We start from the raw sequence: 18,383 nt of genomic DNA, 5'->3' as shown, positions 1-18,383 counted from the left end.
TCGCAAGGATGAAATGTGATTGATATAGTGTGAAAAACCAACTACTCTGAATAGTAAGCGATCAAAAATGGAAGCTATTACTATAACGAACCGAAAAACCTGCTTTTGCACCAACTGGAAGATTGTTGTTAGAGACCAAGAGTTCATTTAAAAGAATGTGGGAAAACGAGTAAAAAAAAAAAAACCAAACAAGCAAAAAGATGAGAATATGGGCTTCAGGCCGGCTGGTGGTAATTAAGGGCTGGGAGGGGGCGCAAGGACCTCTCTCTCCAGAATCCCACAGCTGCACGGGAGCCGGCGCCAGGGCTGTGCAGGGCGTAAGCGGCGGCCCGGCAGGCCAGGCCCCGCCTCGCTGGGAGGTGCGCGGCGGGGACTGGCTGTGTGGGTTTCGCAGGGCCGCCGCTCGAGGGTCCGGAGACCGGCGGGAGGGGCTGAGCTCCCTATACTCCGCCCGTTTTTCCCTGAGGTTTTGCACGCGACGCCCCCCGCACCCGCTGAGGACTGCGCAGATGCTTCGCCTCCCTTCTTCCAGTCTCAGTCCCCAGCCTCTTCCTCGCCCCATCCGCCCTTCCCTGGCCCCAGGACGTCTCCTCCCTTCGTAGATCTGGCTCTCTCCGAAGAGTTTGGTTTGAACTTTTGAACCCACCAATCAGCGCCCGCGCCCCGCCTCCCTCCGCCGGAGGGTGCGACGGGGTGTCCCTCCCGGCGCCGCGGGACTTGGAGGCGGGGCCGCGGCGGCCGGGGCGGGGCCAGGTGCCCGCCCCCTGGCCACGTGGCCGGGGAAGGGGGTATATAGAGTCCCTCGAGGCGGCGTAAGCTCTTACTACTTCTCCCCCGGACTCCTTGGTAGTCTGTCAGTGGGAGAGCCTTCTCGCCGTCCTCTCGCCGCCTTCAGCCTCAAGGAACCCTACAAGTCTTAGTCATGGTGAGTGGGGGTCCTTGGGACGTGGCGTGGGTGTGAGAGCAGTCCGAAGGGGCGGGGAAGCCCGGGTGCAGGTGGGACGCAGCCGAGCAAACTTGCTTCTGATGGCCAGGCTGGGAAAGCCGAGTTCACCCGCAAACTCCTCTTCGGGCTCGAAAACGCGGCCAGGACACTGCCTTTGGTGGGAGTGGAAAGCCCTCCTGATCCTAGAGGGCATCGCCCCAGGGCCCGCCACAGCCTAAGGCAGACCGGGAAGCCTTCACACCGGCCCCCCCAAGGACTTGTGGAAACGAAAAATCCCTCCCCTCCATTTCCGTCGGTGACCTACCTCACCTTCCCACTACCTACCGCCCTGGAGCGCTAGGTGCGCTCCAGCACCCAAGGTGCATACGCTCCCTGCGTCCGCTTTCCAGCGCCCGGTGACTGCCTGCTGAGTCACCTGTGGCTGGCCTCTGGGGAGAGCTTCCAATTGCATCAGTCCACCTGAGAGATGTGAACAGGCTGCTCCTTTTAAGGGAACTCTTAACTGTCACGTCTAATTTTGCGTTTCTGTGTTAACTTAGTGGGACGTTTATAGCTGAAGCTTGGTACTTAAGCCAGGTTTTTAAAAAACTAGTCCATGAAGAGATATTTTCGTATAAAACCTCTGAGCAAACTAGTACTAACAATGTGTTCTTGGAGAAGGTCTGTTGGAGGTCGACCTAAAATAAGCCGTACTTTTAAACTAGTATTTGTGTATCAAATGTTTCAAAATAGTATCTTTAAAGAAAAGGGGATACAGTGAACAGGCCAGCCACCTCTTCAGAGACTACCACAGCTGTTAAAAAACTAAGTCTGACTGTAACAACTTGCTTGAGTGCTTTTCACCAAGCAGACAAAAAAAAACAAAAAACAAAAAAACAAAAAAAAACCTGGTAAAAGTGAGATTCAGAAAGTAGTAGGACTGTTTAAAGGGCAGGAGAGCAATGATTTAGGCAAACACTGGCTAAGTTAATAGTTTGGATTTTTTGTTGTTTTGTTTTTTAATTAGCGACAGGGGCTGGTTATCCAGTGAAAGTTAGACTAAGTGACTCTATCACCTGTGTCTCACTTCATCCCCCGAGTGGCCAGGGGAGAGTGGAGAAAGTCTAAAGGAGAAAGCTGTTGAGACTGCTGCCCAATGGAAGTTTTTTGGGCTCAAAAATCCATCAAAGAAACCCTTCATTAGAATGAAAGGTTCTTCTCAAAAACTTTATCTCCTTGGGCCTGGGGCTGTCATGGGCAGATCTCTCCAGCTTTCTCAGGCTGTAAAATTTCCAAAGTCCAGTTAAAGGTAAACAGGATGCAATTATAAATACTCATGGACTCATTAGAATAAACAACTCCCCTTTCTCCCATAGCCCTAGACCTGGGCGAGTAGACTCAGGTCATAATGAGCCAAGTGATGTGGTTAGAAGACCATGGTTGTTTTATGAGTGTATGTGGGAAGGAGGGGACCATAAGTCAAAGGTTGTGAGTGATTGGGGTTTTTATTATCTCCGGTTATGAAAGTAGGACCTTTGAGATCTTAGCGGTGTTGAGTTTTCTTTAACTAGTTTCCTGTTAGCAGCTTCGAAGGACTCGAAGCCCTCCTATTCGGGGAAAATGTAATGGGAGATATTTGGTATCAATTTTGAAAGTCCTCTGTCAATCTCCAAAGTAGCTAATCTGACTTATGATGAAATATAATAAACACCCATTTTTTTTGTTTTCCTCTTAAATCTGGGGGTATGGATTCTATGTTCATGGCCTTATTTTACTAAGCAGGAATGAATTTGGTAACTTATAGATGATCTTGTTCATCAAGTAAAAGAAAACATTTTCCCAATATCGTTAAATTCTTGGCACCATAGACTTTTCCACAGTGCCAGAGATACATGTATGTATGTTTTGGTAGGAAACAGCGAATTTCTTAAGCTGTTAGTAAAGTTTTGTTGACACTTTCAGCTTTTATTACCATGTGTCTCCACCACCACCCCTTACTGAAGATTTGTTGATAGTGAAGGAAAAATGTTCTTCCTTGCGATTAAGTTCTTCCACAGAGTTAAAAAGCTGCCTCTGACCACAGTTTTTAAAATACAGCTAACTGCTGCTTATCTGGCATTTTTTCCATGAGTCATATGGCTATAGTTTGCTGGTTTAAGCTGGTTTTAAAGGGAGAGGGAGAAGCTCTTGTCTTTTAAAGAATAGGATTAAAGAGGGACCAGAATGAGCTCGACAGTTATACAGTCACATGGAATGAATCAGAACTGGAAGGGGGAATTTTGCATGCCTTTAAGGAATTGGCAGGCATATTTCCCAGGAGCTGGGGGAAATGTATTGCTGTGGAACAGTTTAGGTCTTTCTAAAATGGTAGAAACCTGACCTTGAATATCTAATGTGACTACAAAGCAAGAGTCTGATCTCTGGTCTTGCCTAGTAGTTCATTAACATATCTTTGGTTTTGCAAAGCATTTTCTCTGAATTAGTCAGCAAAGACTGTTGCTTGTGAAATAAACCCTGGGCAGGAGTGGCTTCCAGAAAGGTGACTTTCTATCCTGAAGGTTAATTAGTCATTTAGGTGTGAGTCATTCCTAAACATCCCATCTGATGTGTCATATTCTGACATTTTCCTTTCTTCTTCCCACAGCGTGAGTGCATCTCCATCCACGTTGGCCAGGCTGGTGTTCAGATCGGCAATGCCTGCTGGGAGCTCTATTGCCTGGAACACGGCATCCAGCCCGATGGCCAGATGCCAAGTGACAAGACCATTGGGGGAGGAGATGACTCCTTCAACACCTTCTTCAGTGAGACGGGCGCTGGCAAGCATGTGCCCAGGGCAGTGTTTGTAGACCTGGAACCCACAGTCATTGGTGAGTTGGCCTCAGTAACCCAAGGGAGATCTCAGGGCTCTTGAGACAGGAGGTCTGTCGTGAGGGCTCCATTGACACCCTGGGGTGGAGCAGGCGTGTGCAGGTTGTGAGTGACGGGTGGCTGCTTTGTTTTTCTCTTCCAGATGAAGTTCGCACTGGCACCTACCGCCAGCTCTTCCATCCCGAGCAGCTCATCACGGGCAAGGAAGATGCTGCCAATAACTATGCCCGAGGGCACTACACCATCGGCAAGGAGATCATCGACCTTGTCTTGGACCGAATTCGGAAACTGGTAAACATAGTGTTTTATTTAATATACATATATAAGTTTTAAGTGTATTTATTTTGAGAGAGAGTGGGAGAGTGTGAGTGGGGGAGGGACAGAGAGAGAGGGAGAGAATTCCCAAGCATGCTCAGCTCTGACAGCTTGATCCCATGACCTGAGCCAAAATCAAGAGTCAGACACTCAACTGACTGAGACACCCAGGTGCCCCAATGTAGTGTTTTATTTAAAGTGAGATGAGAATGTTCTCTTACAGTTTTAAGGGAGACCAGACTATAAGAATCATTCTTTGTATCCTAAAATGAACCTTTGAGTGCTCAGTAAGTAACCAGACTTTATTTTTTTTAATTTTTTATTTTAAAAAAAGGTTTTTTTAATTTTATTTAATTTTGAGAGATAGTGGGGGGGGGCGGGGAGCAGAGAGAGAGGGAGACACAGAATCCAAAGCAGGCTCCAGGCTCTGAGCTGTCAGCACAGAGCCTGATGTGGGGCTTAAACCCATGAACAGAGATCATGACCTGAGCTGAAGTCGTATGCTTAACTGACTGAGCCACCCAGGCACCCCAGGTAACCAGACTTTTTAAATCAGATGGTCCTGTGTTATGGAACAACTATTTAGGTCAGGGTTAAATGCTCTATTGCCTATTTCTATGTGTTATAAAGCAGACTTGGGCAAATGCTTAAGGCAGGGCAGTTTACCTAAAGTGAAGGTGAGAACCAGGGAGCTGTAGCAGTTTGACATTTAAGACCATTAAACATCCTTATTCATATTAATCAAGCAGCTTCCCTGCTTCAAGCTAAGAATGCCCCCTTTTAGGTTATCTTAGTCACATTGAATGAGAAGGTGGCAGACTCCGAAATGTAACTAATTGATCAAACTCCTAAAAAAAATATGTATATATATATTTTATATGTATTTTAAAAATATGTCTATCAGGGTTGGTGCCTTATGTTGATACAGAAAGTACAGAACACAAGAAGCCGGTATAACACTGACTAGAAATGGTGGACACTGGAATCTTCCAACAACATTGAAAGTACAATCAAGGGAGCTCCCTTATTATGGAAGCTAGTGTCGTCCTTGAAACTTGGAAAGTATTGAAATATACTCACAGAAAGTAGTATGGTTGCTTTTCCACTAGAGCTCAGACCTGTGTGAACCGGCACTGTGACAGAAAAATCTTAGGCAACGGTATTCACATCAGTAAAAGTCGATAAGTAAATGTTCTGTTAGGATCATTTTATTTATTTTTTAAATATTTATTTTTGAGAGCAAGCATGCATGTGGGTGGGGGGAGGGGTAGGGAGAGAGGGAGGGAGCAAGAGAATCCCAAGCAGGCTCCGCACTGTCAGCATAGAGCCCGACTCAGGGCTCGAACATAAGAACCGTGGTCACAAGAACCGTGAGATCATGACCTGAGCCAAAATCAAGAGTCAGACGCTTAAAACCAACTGAGCCACCCAGACGCCCCTGGATCGTTTTACGTTCAGAGTCTGGTATCCAGATGACTCTACTCCTGAGGCATGTGGGCAGCTTGTAAGTAATTAACCAAAAATCAAGAATAAAGGCTTTGGTAGAGTAGTTTGTCCAGAAAATCACATTCTAAGCCTGGCCACAACTGGTCTAGTCTAAAAAGAATGACTTTGCATCATTCACAGCTTCATACTTTTCCAGATGTTTATCACACCCTTCCTAGCAAAATTGGGGTAATGGTTCTATGTTTATAAATCAAGCTTCAGCTACAAGCACTGATTTGGAAATCAGGACCTGCCTTTAGGGGCAAATAAACCTAGTAAAACCCATCAAGGGTTCTGGAGTAAAGTTGATTAACTACCAAAATAATTGTATTTGTCCTTGGTATTATTGTGTCCATAGGAGGCTGAGTGGATTTAATTGGTAGACCAGAGTCTGCCCTGTACATTGATCCCAGAGTATGGACCCACAGGAGAAGTATAGTGAGGGATTGGTAGAGAATTCCACAAATCTCAGCACTTATTTTATTTTATTTTATTTTATTTTATTTTATTTTATTTTATTTTATTTTTTAATATGTATTTATTTTTGAGACAGAGCATGAGCAGGGGAGGGGCAGAGAGAGAGAGGCAGACACAGAATCCGAAGCAGGCTCCAGGCTCTGAGCTGTCAGCACAGAGCCCGGGGCTCGAACTCATCAACTGTGAGATCATGACCTGAGTCGAAGTTAGACACTCAACCGACTGAGCCACCCAGCCACCCCGCCACCCCTCAGCACTTCTGAGAAGTGAGGATTGTCAGCAGAAGACTTTGAAAAGTCAAAAATCAATGCTTTCACAGAATGGTAGTTTGCTAACTGGAATAGCTCAGTTAAGTGGTGAAAAGCCCCACTGACATTAGGTCTCATGGTCCTATCACAGTAAATCACCTTTTTCAGAATCAATAGGCTCTCTGATAACTAGTGCTTACTGTGCCAAACACTGTTCCACGTACTTATTTAATTCTCAGTGACCCGATGGAGATTACTATTCTCAATAAACGCGAAGACGGAGATTGAGAAATAAATTTGGTCAAAGCCACACAGCAAGGAACTGGGAGAGCTGGATCCAGACTCAGCCTGACTCCCAACACCAGTGCATTGGAACTCCGCTATTCTGTCTTACTCCAGCTCAGAAAGCAGCTGCCAGATCTTTCTAAGACCTCTATTGTATGGGGCTGGTGGTCCCAGGCCTGCCCTTGGTAGCTCTCCAGCTGCTGAAAAGTCATACTCGTTCTGCAGTCACAGCAAGGGCACCAGCGGTTGCTTTCCCAGTCGCTAAAACTTGGGCCTTGCCTCCATTCCAGACCTCATGATTCCTCTGCCTGTGGAAATGAAAATAGTTCATTTTTAAATAGCCGTTTAGCAGATTTCTGCCCCCCACCCCCCCCCCCCCCGGAATTGTGAAAAGTTTCTCTGAATCTTAGCACTTAGAAGCTCTTTATGACTACTTTCTTTGCAAATATTGTTCAGGAGATTAAAAAAAATCTCCATCGGGGTGCCTGGCTGGCTCAGTTGGAAGAGCATATAACTCTTGATCTCAGGGTCATGAGTTTGATCTCCACATTGGGTGTAGAAATTAAATAAATAAAAACTTTAAAAAATTCGATCAATGTAATTATGGATTCAAAGAAGTCATTGCAACTTTCACCAAGACTAAATTAAAACTTTTTTTTTTTTTTTTTTTTTGCAGGCCGACCAGTGCACGGGTCTTCAGGGCTTCTTGGTTTTCCACAGCTTTGGAGGGGGAACTGGTTCCGGGTTCACCTCCCTGCTGATGGAACGTCTCTCTGTCGATTATGGCAAGAAGTCTAAGCTGGAGTTCTCCATTTACCCAGCCCCCCAGGTTTCCACTGCTGTCGTTGAGCCCTACAACTCCATCCTCACTACCCACACCACCCTGGAGCACTCTGATTGTGCCTTCATGGTAGACAACGAGGCCATCTATGACATCTGTCGTAGAAACCTCGATATCGAACGCCCAACCTACACTAACCTTAACCGCCTTATTAGCCAGATTGTGTCTTCCATCACTGCTTCCCTCAGATTTGATGGAGCCCTGAATGTGGATCTGACAGAATTCCAGACCAACCTGGTGCCCTATCCCCGCATCCACTTCCCTCTGGCCACATATGCCCCTGTCATCTCTGCTGAGAAAGCCTACCATGAACAGCTTACTGTAGCAGAGATCACCAATGCGTGCTTTGAGCCAGCCAACCAGATGGTGAAATGCGACCCTCGCCATGGTAAATACATGGCTTGCTGCCTGTTGTACCGTGGTGATGTGGTTCCCAAAGATGTCAATGCTGCCATTGCCACCATCAAGACCAAGCGTACCATCCAGTTCGTGGACTGGTGCCCCACTGGCTTCAAAGTTGGCATTAATTACCAGCCTCCCACTGTGGTACCTGGTGGAGACCTGGCCAAAGTACAGCGAGCTGTGTGCATGCTGAGCAACACCACAGCCATTGCTGAGGCCTGGGCTCGCCTGGACCACAAGTTTGACCTGATGTATGCCAAGCGTGCCTTTGTTCACTGGTATGTGGGTGAGGGCATGGAGGAAGGAGAGTTTTCTGAGGCCCGTGAGGACATGGCTGCCCTTGAGAAGGATTATGAGGAGGTTGGAGCAGATAGTGCTGAGGGAGAGGATGAGGGTGAAGAGTATTAACCTGTCCTCTACAATTTTATACTCTGTTGTCTTGGGACTGTCTTATTTCTGTTCTGGAAGCTGTCCACTGTGGCCCTAACTTGTCAATAAAAGTGATGTTTCTGTTTTAAATTTCCAGCTGGCTTCTGTATCGCAGTAAGTACTAGCCTCAGTTATTTAAGGTCAGTTGGAGATGGGGGAGGCTGGCAGATGGTCTACCCAGTCATTTGGTCAACATTTCAAGTGGCTTCTGTGTGCCACACACTGTGCTTAGTGGCTTGTCTGTTTCACTTAAGACCTGGATTGATGAGTGGTGATAAAATCCTATTGTAAATGAGGCAGCAGGCTTAGATTGGGCCATTGTTTCTCAAATTTCCATGTGGATGTGAATCACATGTAAATATTAAAATGTAGATCCAGGGTTGCCTGGGTGGCTCAGTTGGTTAAGTGTCCAACTTTGGCTCAGTCCATGATCTCACAGTTTGTTGGTTTGAGCCCTGCATTGGACTCCATGCTGAGAGCTCAGAGCCTGGAGCCTGCTTCAGATTGTCTCCCTCTCTCTGGCCCTCTCCTGCCCACGCTCTGTGTGTGTCTCTCTTTCAAGAAGAAACATTAAAAAAATTTTTTTTAGGTAATGTAGATCCAAATCTGTAGCTTCAAAGTGAAGCTTTAGATATTGCATTTAAAAAAAATATTTATTTTGAGAAAGCATGAGTGGGGAGGGGCAGAGAAGGGTTCAGAGGATCCGAAGGGGGCTCTGCGCTGACAGCAGAGAGCCAACCCAGGGCTGGAACCCACAAACTGAGATCATGACCTGAGCTGAAGTCAAGACACTTAACCAACCGAGCCACCCAGGCGCCCCAAGATAATTGCATTTTTTTTTTTTAACTTTTTGAAAGTTTATTTTGAGAGAGAGAGTGTGTGTATGGGGCGGGGGGAATCCCAAGGAGGCTCCATACCCGCACTGTCAGCGTGGAGCCAGGTGTGGGGCTCAAACCCACAAACTGTGAGATTGTGACCTGAGCTGAAACCACAAGTTGAATGCTTAACCAACTGAGCCACTCAGGTGCCCCAAGATCCTGCATTTTTTAACAAGCTTCTAGCTTCTGCTCTTGGTCTGCTGTGACTATGTGTGAAGTAGCAAGGGGTTAGGTAACATAATAGTAAGTGGGGGAGCCAAGTGATTCAAGAAACCAGCCAGACTTCCAGAACTGTTGCTGTCAGTATTTAATAACCTATTAGAGTCACGTGGGAAGGGCTTGGAATCATGCTGATTTATTCTATACTTAACCAAAACCTGCAGTGACAAATAAGACTGTATTTTAAGAAGTTACTGTTTAGAGAAAGTGGAGCTGGCTGAGACAAAATTACAGTAGTCACAAGTTGTTACAGTACTGATACTTGACCCAGTTTGTGTGGTGGGGAATATCTGCAGTAGCAAAATAAAGGAAAATTGAAGAGTGTGGGAAAGGTTGCAGAGGAAAGATTCCCTAATTTGAACCCTTTTCCAAGTACATGTGAGGAGCAGTGTGGTTCTTGAAGGGGGCAGGAGAGACCTATGAGGTGAGGGTGGGGGAGGAGGAGGCAGGAACAGTGCGTGGCTGGAGAGCGTGGTGATGGGTATTCAGGTACCAGTCGCGGGGCTTAGAAGGTTGAACTGAGCAATGGAAAAGGGCTGAGCCTCATGAGGAAGGCTTGGGTGCTGGCCTGAGTGGGAATGCCAGACAAGTGGGAGGAAATGGAGGCTGGTACACAGCTCTGGGTGTGTTCACCTTTGCTCCGTGATGTCAGCCCATATTCCAGTGGGGCTCAGTTGCCTTCTTTATTCTCCCCACTGGGATGTTTACTCCTGACACATCGCTCACTTCTGCCCCCTTACTGTTTGAGGAGAGCATCTAGTAAATAGGCATGTTCTGTCTGGGAGCACTGTGCTGCTGCTTCCCCAAGATGTTTCAACTTTGTGGGCCTGGTCTCACAGCTTGTATCATGAGAGTAGTCACTGTCTTTTGCCCTTCAGGGCAAGGGCCAGCCCAGTCCCATCCTTGAGCACAAAGGCAGCTATTGCTACTTATCTGATGGGCCAGATTCCTCCTGCAGCCAGAGCATAGGGGGTCTGGGATAAAAATGAACCTTGGGAAGGCCAGGCAGCCCAGCCACCAGAGGGGCACTGGGATATTTTTCCCAATTTAGGAGATCTGCCAATTGCCACAGTTGGATGGAGCACTGGACGAAACTGGACACTCACATGTGAGAAGGAGTGGATTTACATCATCCAGCTTCAGCCGAGCGTGACACCTCATGGAACCTGAGAGGTCCATTCTCTAAGCCAGCGTTTCCCAAGCAGAGTACCCTGAGAATGGGGTTTAGGGGTTACCAGGTCTTCAAACCAGCCTGTGAAACCTGAAGGTCCTGGGGCCAATCACCCCTGGCCAGGAACGACCCCTCTAATGACCTCCATAAGCCTTTACAGATAAATTATTTTCTGCATGTGACAAGATGTGAAAAAGGTTGGAAACCTTTAAGCAGCCCCAGTGGTGTGGGGATGAAAGAAGGTGAGAGAAGATTTTAGTTGAGAAAAAATACTCCAGTAGGACAGAACCTGGGGAATTGGAAGAGCAAAGTGCCAGTAGTTGGGGAGGGATCTGTCCTTGCAGTGATGATTCTTTTTCCCCTCCTCTGTTGGTGAGAGAGTGAGTAGAAGTTAGCCTGCAGCAAGAACAAATACACCCCAAGGTCTAGGTCACTGCTTTGTGGCTGACAATCATCTGATCTGCCCTTGAGCACAAATGGAAAGTCTGGACTCAGATCGGCTGCCGTGGTTGATGCTGCTGAGGCTTGCTGGGGATAAATGGAGAAAGCCTAAGAGTGCAGCCTTTGAGATTGGCCAGGGCCCCGGCCTCTGTGTGGACAGAGGCCTTAGGCTGCCCTCATCTGACCTGACCAGAGGAGCAGACTTCTGCCCCCTGGAGGCTGCTGGCCACCGTGGGTCCAGTGGGCCCAGGCATAGCTGCTTTGTTTGAGCCTGGGTGAGGAGGAGAGAACGGCTGTGAGGGACGTGCCCTGGCTGTCTAACTCGTCCGTCCTGTGTTTGGGAAGCAGCTGGCAAATGCCTCTGCCCCAGGGGGAGCCTGTCAAACAGCCCAGGGCTGGTCCAGAGGTGGCCAGGTGGGTTCGAGCTTGGAGAGAGCCTGTCTTCAGGCCTCTGACTTCTAGAAGATGCGTGGCAACCCCAAGTGGGGCTGCAGGAGGAAGGGGAGGCTCTGTCAGGGTAGGAGCTCCCAACACCCTGCAAGGTGCTATTGTTACACCCATTTCTACAGCCAAGGAAGCGGAAACTCAGAGAGCTTAAGTATCTAGCCTAAGGCCACAGAGCAAGTGGCCAAACTGAAATTTGACCCCAGAACTCTGACTCCAAAGCCCTCACTCACTCCAGTCTGCTCAGTGGCCTCCCAGAGAAACCTGCCTGGCGGTGACTCCAGATCTGGAGGACAAGGGCCACATCCTGGGTGGTGTGGGCCTGACGCCCGTTCACGGAGCACTGGCTGGAGCCACAGCTGCAGAAGGGAGATCTTGTTATGCTGTTGATTGTCAGAGCGCTTTCTAGAAGCCCCGTTCCTGGGCCCAGGGGCAGCGTGAAGGTCCAGAGGGGCAAAGCCAGCTGGCTCCCACTATCCAGGCTGTAGCTTCCCCAGTGAAGGGGCTTTTTTCATCCAGGCCTCTCTCTGAGCTCAGTAAACCCATTCTTTTTTTTTTTTTTAATTTTTTTTTTTATGTTTTTATTTATTTTTGAGACAGAGAGAGACAGAGCATGAGCAGGGGAGGGGCAGAGCGAGAGGGAGACACAATCCGAAGCAGGCTCCAGGCTCTGAGCTGTCAGCACAGAGCTCAACGTGGGGCTCGAACTCACAGACTGTGAGATCAAGACCTGAACTGAAATCAGATGCTCAACCGACTGAGCAACCCAGGCGCCCCAGAGAAAGCTTTTAAGCACTCATCTCACCACCAGAATTCTTTCTCATTCTCTTTTTAAAATGAGAACGGAATATAAAGCTTTCCTAATTACACAAGAGTTTTGTCTACATTCGCAAATTAGCTTAATTCGCTAAGGGTGGGTAGGTGGGTGCAAATTCAGTCTCATCGCTGTCACCCTTCACCTCCCTCCCTGCGCTCTGTTCCTATCAACTATCTCATTTCGCTCACAGGAGATGTCTGGCCTGACAGTAAACTAATACTAAAATGTCCTTGGCAAAGGTAATCGCATCTGGTTGTACTATTATAACAATCATTTTCTTTTTTAAGCTGAACTCCTTGTTTTCGGAGAGCCTAATTGGTGCAAGTCTCTGTGCTGTGTACTATAGGGAATATATTTAGCTTTTTTGCCTCCCCTCGCCCCCACCCCCTGACTGTAGACACAGATCACCTGAGCACAACCCTAATTCAAGGCAGTATATGCTATGTGTCTGAAGGCATTGTCACATGTAGCAGCCACGATGGCACATCTACCCCAGAGCCCTCCCAGCTGGTCGTTTTACCTGCTAACTCCACCTGGTTCGGTTCAGGGGTTGGGCACCCATGTGCAGCAGGGGAAGCTGGGCCTCTCCACCACCAGGGTGAATCTGAGTCTAAGCTGATCGAGGTAATTCCAGTTCTCTTGCCAGGGACTGGTGAGGAAGCAGCATGTGACACAGTTACGGAAATGAGGGGTGAGGTAATGTCTGCTGGTTGGGGGTTGGGGGGGGGGAACGATGTTCTTAGAAAGATTCCCTTGCTCTTGAAAAGGAATGCAGGGAAAGGATTTTCTGTCTTGCAATGTTTGGATGTAATTGTGTGAGCTCATGATGCCTGATGGTGCCGCAGTTGTCTTATGACCATGAGGGGACAAACGTGAGGACAAAAAGCTAACACTCTGAGTGTGACAGAGCCGAAAGATGAAAAGAACCTGGGTTCTTGATGGGACATTGAGCCCCTGAACTAACAGCCTTGAAACTTCTCTGCCTCTTGTTTTCTCATTATGTGAGATTAAAAACCCCCTGATTGTTGGGGACATTTTGAGTTAGGTGTTCTATTGCTTCCTGCCAAAAGCGTTCTAACTAATATTAGAGCCTTACGTAGGGGCGCCTGGCTGGCTCAGTTGGTAGAGCATTAGAGCATGTAACTCTTTTTTTTATTATTTTTACTTTTTTGAGGTGGGGGGAGCAAGTGAGCAAGGGGCAGAGAGAGGGGGGGAGAGAGAATCCCACGAGGGGTGGAGAGAGAGAGAGAGAAGTGGAACTCACCCAAAGCAGGGCTCGAGCTCACCTGAAGAGGGGCTCGTGCTCCCCGAGGTGGGACTCGAACTCATGAACCGTGAGATCATGACCTGAGCCAAAGTCGGACGCTTAACTGACTGAGCCACCCGGGCGCCCTCTAACTTCTTGATAGTGAGGTATTAGACTGTGATTTTTTTCTAAGTTGGACCCTCTTCATTCTAATAATTGTTGATTGTCCATGATGGTTTAGCTGTAATGGGGGCCTGGGGCCGACGGCCAAGAAAGAATTCTTGAGACATCTTCAGCGCAAAAGGGTGATTCTATTCAAGCATGAGGGCAGGATCTGTGGGCAGGAAGAGCTGTCTGAGCATGTAACTATTGAAATAATAAAAATATTAAGATCCTTTTAATTATGTATATCTCTGCCAGTGCAAACATAACCCTGGGAGAGCAAAGAGATTCTATGCCCCCTTCCTTTCCTCAGCATTTGGCCTTCCTCTGCCTGCAGCTCCTGGTCAACCAAACTGATCTGCTTCTTCCTTTTGGTCTTTTCCGGGAGTCTTGGCTGAACTTAAACCATAAATCGAAGGCACACAGAGAACATCAGCAGGTTCGGAAAATATACCTTCTCTCCTTTTACGTGCAACCGTGAATGGAGCCGCAGCCTGATTTGCTGGTGGTGTTGAGGAGCAAGGAGGCTCACTCTGGAAGAATCACCTCCCCCAGGAAGCCCAGCCAGAGGATTCTGATCCCAGGGCGGTTCCAAAACTTCCCCAGCCTAAGGAGCTTGGAGCATGACGCCTGGGACAAGAACCAAAGCAGAGTCTGAGGGCTCCAAGGTATAAATAGGGATCACTCCACTGGTTGTTCCCCTGCATGGAGGCCCTTGCGTCCTCGAGAGGAAAAAGCCTGTGAGATTGTTTCACCTTTTCTGACCTCCTTGGTTTCCCCTACTCTTTCTCCCTTCTCTATCTCACCCTTCCTCTTCTCTCTCCACTTCCATTTCTCCCTTCCCTCTCTCTCCCACTTTCCCCATCTCCATTTGCTCGGTCACCTCCCTTCCCTCAAGCCAGGTGTCGGCACCACAGTGTTCTGCAGACAGAATTCACCTAGGGAGGGACAAAACTTCTTTGTCTTCCTCTCTTCCTCTTCTTTCTTCTTCCTCTTCTTTCTTCTTCCGCTTCCTCCCCCTCCTCCTTCTTCTTTTTTTTTTTTTTATGTGCAAATATATTTTATTTCTTCCTCTGGTTGCTAGTAACATTGTTGCACATTTTTTTGTGAAAATTCATCTTGCCCCACTATGAGAACTTGTAACAGACACAGGCAATGGCCCTCGATGGCTGGGAGCCCCACAGGCTCCCGAGTCAGGAGCTCGGACCGGCTGGGCCCAGCTGTCAGATGAGAGTCTGTGTGGCCTGCAGGCAGAGGGCAGGCAGGGCAGTTTGTTGGGTATCAGACTCTTTGAACTTGACTGTTCAGCTGTCACTAGGCCTCTCCACGCAGAAGGTAGGGGGAGATGGATGGCAGAGTGTCACGATCTGATCGCAAAAAAGAGCCTCCTGGTGACTGGCCTGATGGGCAGGAGCCCCTTCCTGTCTCATTTCAGGCACGTGCATGTGCTCCAGCTTGTGCCTGGTTAGAGAGGGGGTAACCAGGGCTCCTCTAGCGGGGGCCGGGAGCTGGGGTCCTACCTCCTCGTTCCCATGGAATTGTGAGGACCACTCAGCATCTTCTTGAGGAAAGTGGGGGAGGAGTGCCTAGGCGTCCCAGAGTTTTCCACCAGCTCTAACCTTCTGCCGCTCCAGATGGAAGGGCTCACAGAGTCTGTCAGGTGGGCCAGCATAAAGTCTACACCTCCTTTCGGGTAATCGAAGTCACCAGAGAGTTGGGGAAATCACTGCCCTCCTTGGACCACCTGACTGCGGTCTTCTCTGAAAATGCATCCTTCGACCACAGATGAGATCGCGTGTATGTTCCAGCCCTGGCTCCATCCTGACACACGGGCCCTGGCTTTCCCCACACTTCCCCTCTCTGTACAGGCACTGCTGCTCCTTCTCCTTCAGAGAATCTTGGCACATCACCCGATCAAGGAACAGCATCAAGCTTCTGGGGAGCAGGGCTCTGAAAGCCACAAGGATGTTTAATACATGCTTCCTTTATTCCCCGAGTCCCCTACCCAACAGCATGTATGCTTGGAAAAAATGTCAGATATCATTTAATCCGACCCTTTTCTTTAACCAATGTGGAAGGCAAGTCCCAGTGACTGGCCTAGGCCTGGGACCAGGTGTCTTGGTTTGTGGTTAGGTCATCTTTCCATGCAACACGAGCCATCTGTTTTGGTTTTTTTTTAACGTTTATTTATTTTTGAGAGAGAGAGAGCACATGCGCGCGAGTGGAAGAGGGGCAGAGAGAGAGGAAGACACAGAATCCGAAGCAGGCTCCAGGCTCTGAGCTGTCAGCACAGTGCCCGATCCGGAGCTTGAACTCATGAACTGCGAGAATGTGACCTGAGCTGAAGTCAGAGGCTTAACCAACGGAGCCACCCAGGCGCCTCCCACAAGAGCCATCTAAGTGTAAACCCCTCTGCCTAGCTTTCCTGCCCTCCATAAACCAGCCCTACCTACTCAGGATGCCCACAGCTGTACCACAAACCTCTTCGGCCCTAGTCAGGCTGTCCTTACTGGGTCTCTGTTGTTCTCCATCATGTTCCCCGGAGTTTACCCATCCAAATCCCAGCCATCCCTCAAGGCCTTAGGGTCTACTCAGCACAGAATGTTCTTAATGATCATGCTGTTGGACCAGAGCAGGAGACTTGTTCAAGACTACAGAGCTCATTATCAGCTGGCCCAGGAAGAACCCCTGCCTTGACCTCCTTCATCCTTTCATGTGGGGTGGCCCTGTCTCCTCCTCAGGGACCTACTGACCGGTGAATGGCCTATCAATTGTAAACTGACTCTGAAAGGCATTGAACCCATGGGGGAACTGCTAGGAAATGAGGTAAGTTCAGAATATCCCATGCACCCATGTTTGATTGACAAGGCCAACTCCACGTGGAGACTATAGGCTGAGGGGAGGGGAGTTTCTGCTCCAGGGGCTCTCCAACTGTGGAGAGCACATCCTCTGCCAGGGAGTAGAGACAAACTCTCATCAGGCACAGTCTTGTTACAAGAGACCCCAGAATCAGGTGGAGGCCAAGGTAAGAGGCCCAGTTTCTGTTCTCATAAGCGGTGTGACCAACCCTGCAACAGCTCCTTCCCGGTCTCACTCACCCAGTAACTAGAGCCTCTGCCTTGCACCACAAGGACGTCAAAGACAATGGGACTGACCTACTAGAAAGAAGGTCTGGGATGTCATGACACTTCCCTCCTAAATGCTCCTGTGGGCACCTCCTGAGAACAAGAACATTCCCTTACACAACCATATTCCCATCTTCACAGCTAAAAACAGAATAATCGTTCCATAGCATATAATACACAAATTATTCCAGTAGTGCTTTTTTTATCCCCCTCTGAATCTGCAATCCAATCTAGGTTTGTACATTGCATTTAGTTGTTATAGCTCTCGGTCTCTTTTTTTGTCTAGAACAATCTCCCACTGTACTGGGTTGAATGGTAGCTCACCAAAAAGATGTTGACGTGTCAGAATCCGTGGTGGTGACCTTATTTGGAAGAAGGGTCTTTGCAAGATGTAGTTAAGGATCTCGAGATTATCCTGGATTAGCCAGGTCATCCAGTTTAATGGCAAGACAGAAAAGAGAAGACAGACACCGAGAAGAAGGCCATGTGAAGACAGAGGCAGAGATTAGAGATGCTGCCACGAGCCAGGAAACACCAGGAGCTGCCAGGAGCTGGAAGAGGCAAGGAAGGATTCTCCCCTACCGCCTTTGGAGGAACAGCCCTCCCAGCATCTTGATTTTGGACTTCCAGCCTCCAGAACTGTGAGAATGAATTTTTGTTGTTTGAAGCCACCAAGTTGTGGTAATCTTTTATGACCTTCCTATTTTCATAGGAAATTCATATGCTCCCCCCCTTTAAAAAAATGACACTGACTTTTTTAAAAGTCTAGGAATTGTTGTATTATTGAATGTCCCAATTCTGAAATTGTCTTCAGATTGACCTTTTAAAGTCATAAATCAGATCAAGTCATTCCCTTGCTTAAAACCCTCCAACGGCTTTTCATTGCATTAAAATAAAATAAGCTATAAACTCTTTACTCTGATTTACAAAGCCCTACGTGCCCTGACTCCCTCCCATGCCTCCAGCCTCACCTTTCCCTCTCCTCCTCACTCATCTCGCTCAGCCTCACTGACCTTTCTCTAATTCCTCAGACATGCCAAGCTCATCCCAATCTTACCCCTTATGCTCTGGTTCTTTCCTCTGCCCAGGTGACAACCAAATACAACTCTTGATCTTTGATCCCAGATTGGGGGAAATAGCTATGAAGGACAACATTGAGATAACTGGGGGAATTTGAACAGGACTGTATATTAGATAATATTGTTGTATTAATGTTAAATTTCCTGAGTGGGGAAATAGTACTGTAGGCAAATGTCTTTGTTCTTAGGAGATGCCTGCTGAAGTATTTAGGGGTGAAATATCATGATGTCTGAAACTTACTTTCAAAGGAATTGTGGCAAAATACAACTGTAAGTCCAGGAGAAGGGTATATTGGGGTCTCTAGCAATGTTCTTTCAACTCTTCTCTGGGTTTGAAACTCTTAAAAATAAAATGGGGAAAAAGACAGACAATTTAAAGAAAAAAAATCTTAATCCAGGAATACTCAAATTTTCATGCACATTAAAAATCATCTAGGAAGTTTGTTAAAATGCAGATGCTAGAGATTCAGAAGATCTGGTTGAGGCACTGGACACTGGCATCTGCTTTTTAACAGTCTCTCAGGTG

At 47.8% G+C, this 18,383-nt stretch overlaps 1 protein-coding gene and 1 long non-coding RNA gene across 3 annotated transcripts; both read left to right on the top strand.

Moving 5' to 3' along the window:
- Positions 1 to 798: 798 nt before the first annotated feature.
- LOC109249287 (tubulin alpha-1C chain) lies at positions 799 to 8,365 on the top strand. The gene is made up of 4 exons (XM_053895606.1): positions 799 to 925; positions 3,570 to 3,792; positions 3,936 to 4,084; positions 7,280 to 8,365. The coding sequence occupies exons 1-4, from the start codon at positions 923 to 925 to the stop codon at positions 8,252 to 8,254; spliced, it is 1,350 nt and encodes a 449-aa protein (XP_053751581.1). The 5' UTR covers positions 799 to 922; the 3' UTR covers positions 8,255 to 8,365.
- A 3,648-nt stretch (positions 8,366 to 12,013) lies between these two features.
- Positions 12,014 to 17,694, top strand: LOC109249069 (uncharacterized). 2 transcript variants are annotated; one of them, XR_002072426.2, is made up of 2 exons: positions 12,014 to 14,321; positions 17,065 to 17,694. It is a non-coding gene; the product is annotated as an uncharacterized LOC109249069 (long non-coding RNA). The 2 variants fall into 2 exon arrangements; XR_002072425.2 differs by lacking the exon at positions 12,014 to 14,321 and adding an exon at positions 14,704 to 16,479.
- Positions 17,695 to 18,383: the final 689 nt, after the last annotated feature.

Source organism: Panthera pardus, unplaced genomic scaffold (genome assembly GCF_024362965.1).
Source record: "Panthera pardus isolate Hobbes unplaced genomic scaffold, ASM2436296v1 HiC_scaffold_6, whole genome shotgun sequence".
NCBI lineage: Eukaryota > Metazoa > Chordata > Mammalia > Carnivora > Felidae > Panthera > Panthera pardus.
The sequence above is the reverse complement of the archived record's forward strand: the minus strand, read 5'-3'. Positions and strand labels throughout refer to the sequence as shown.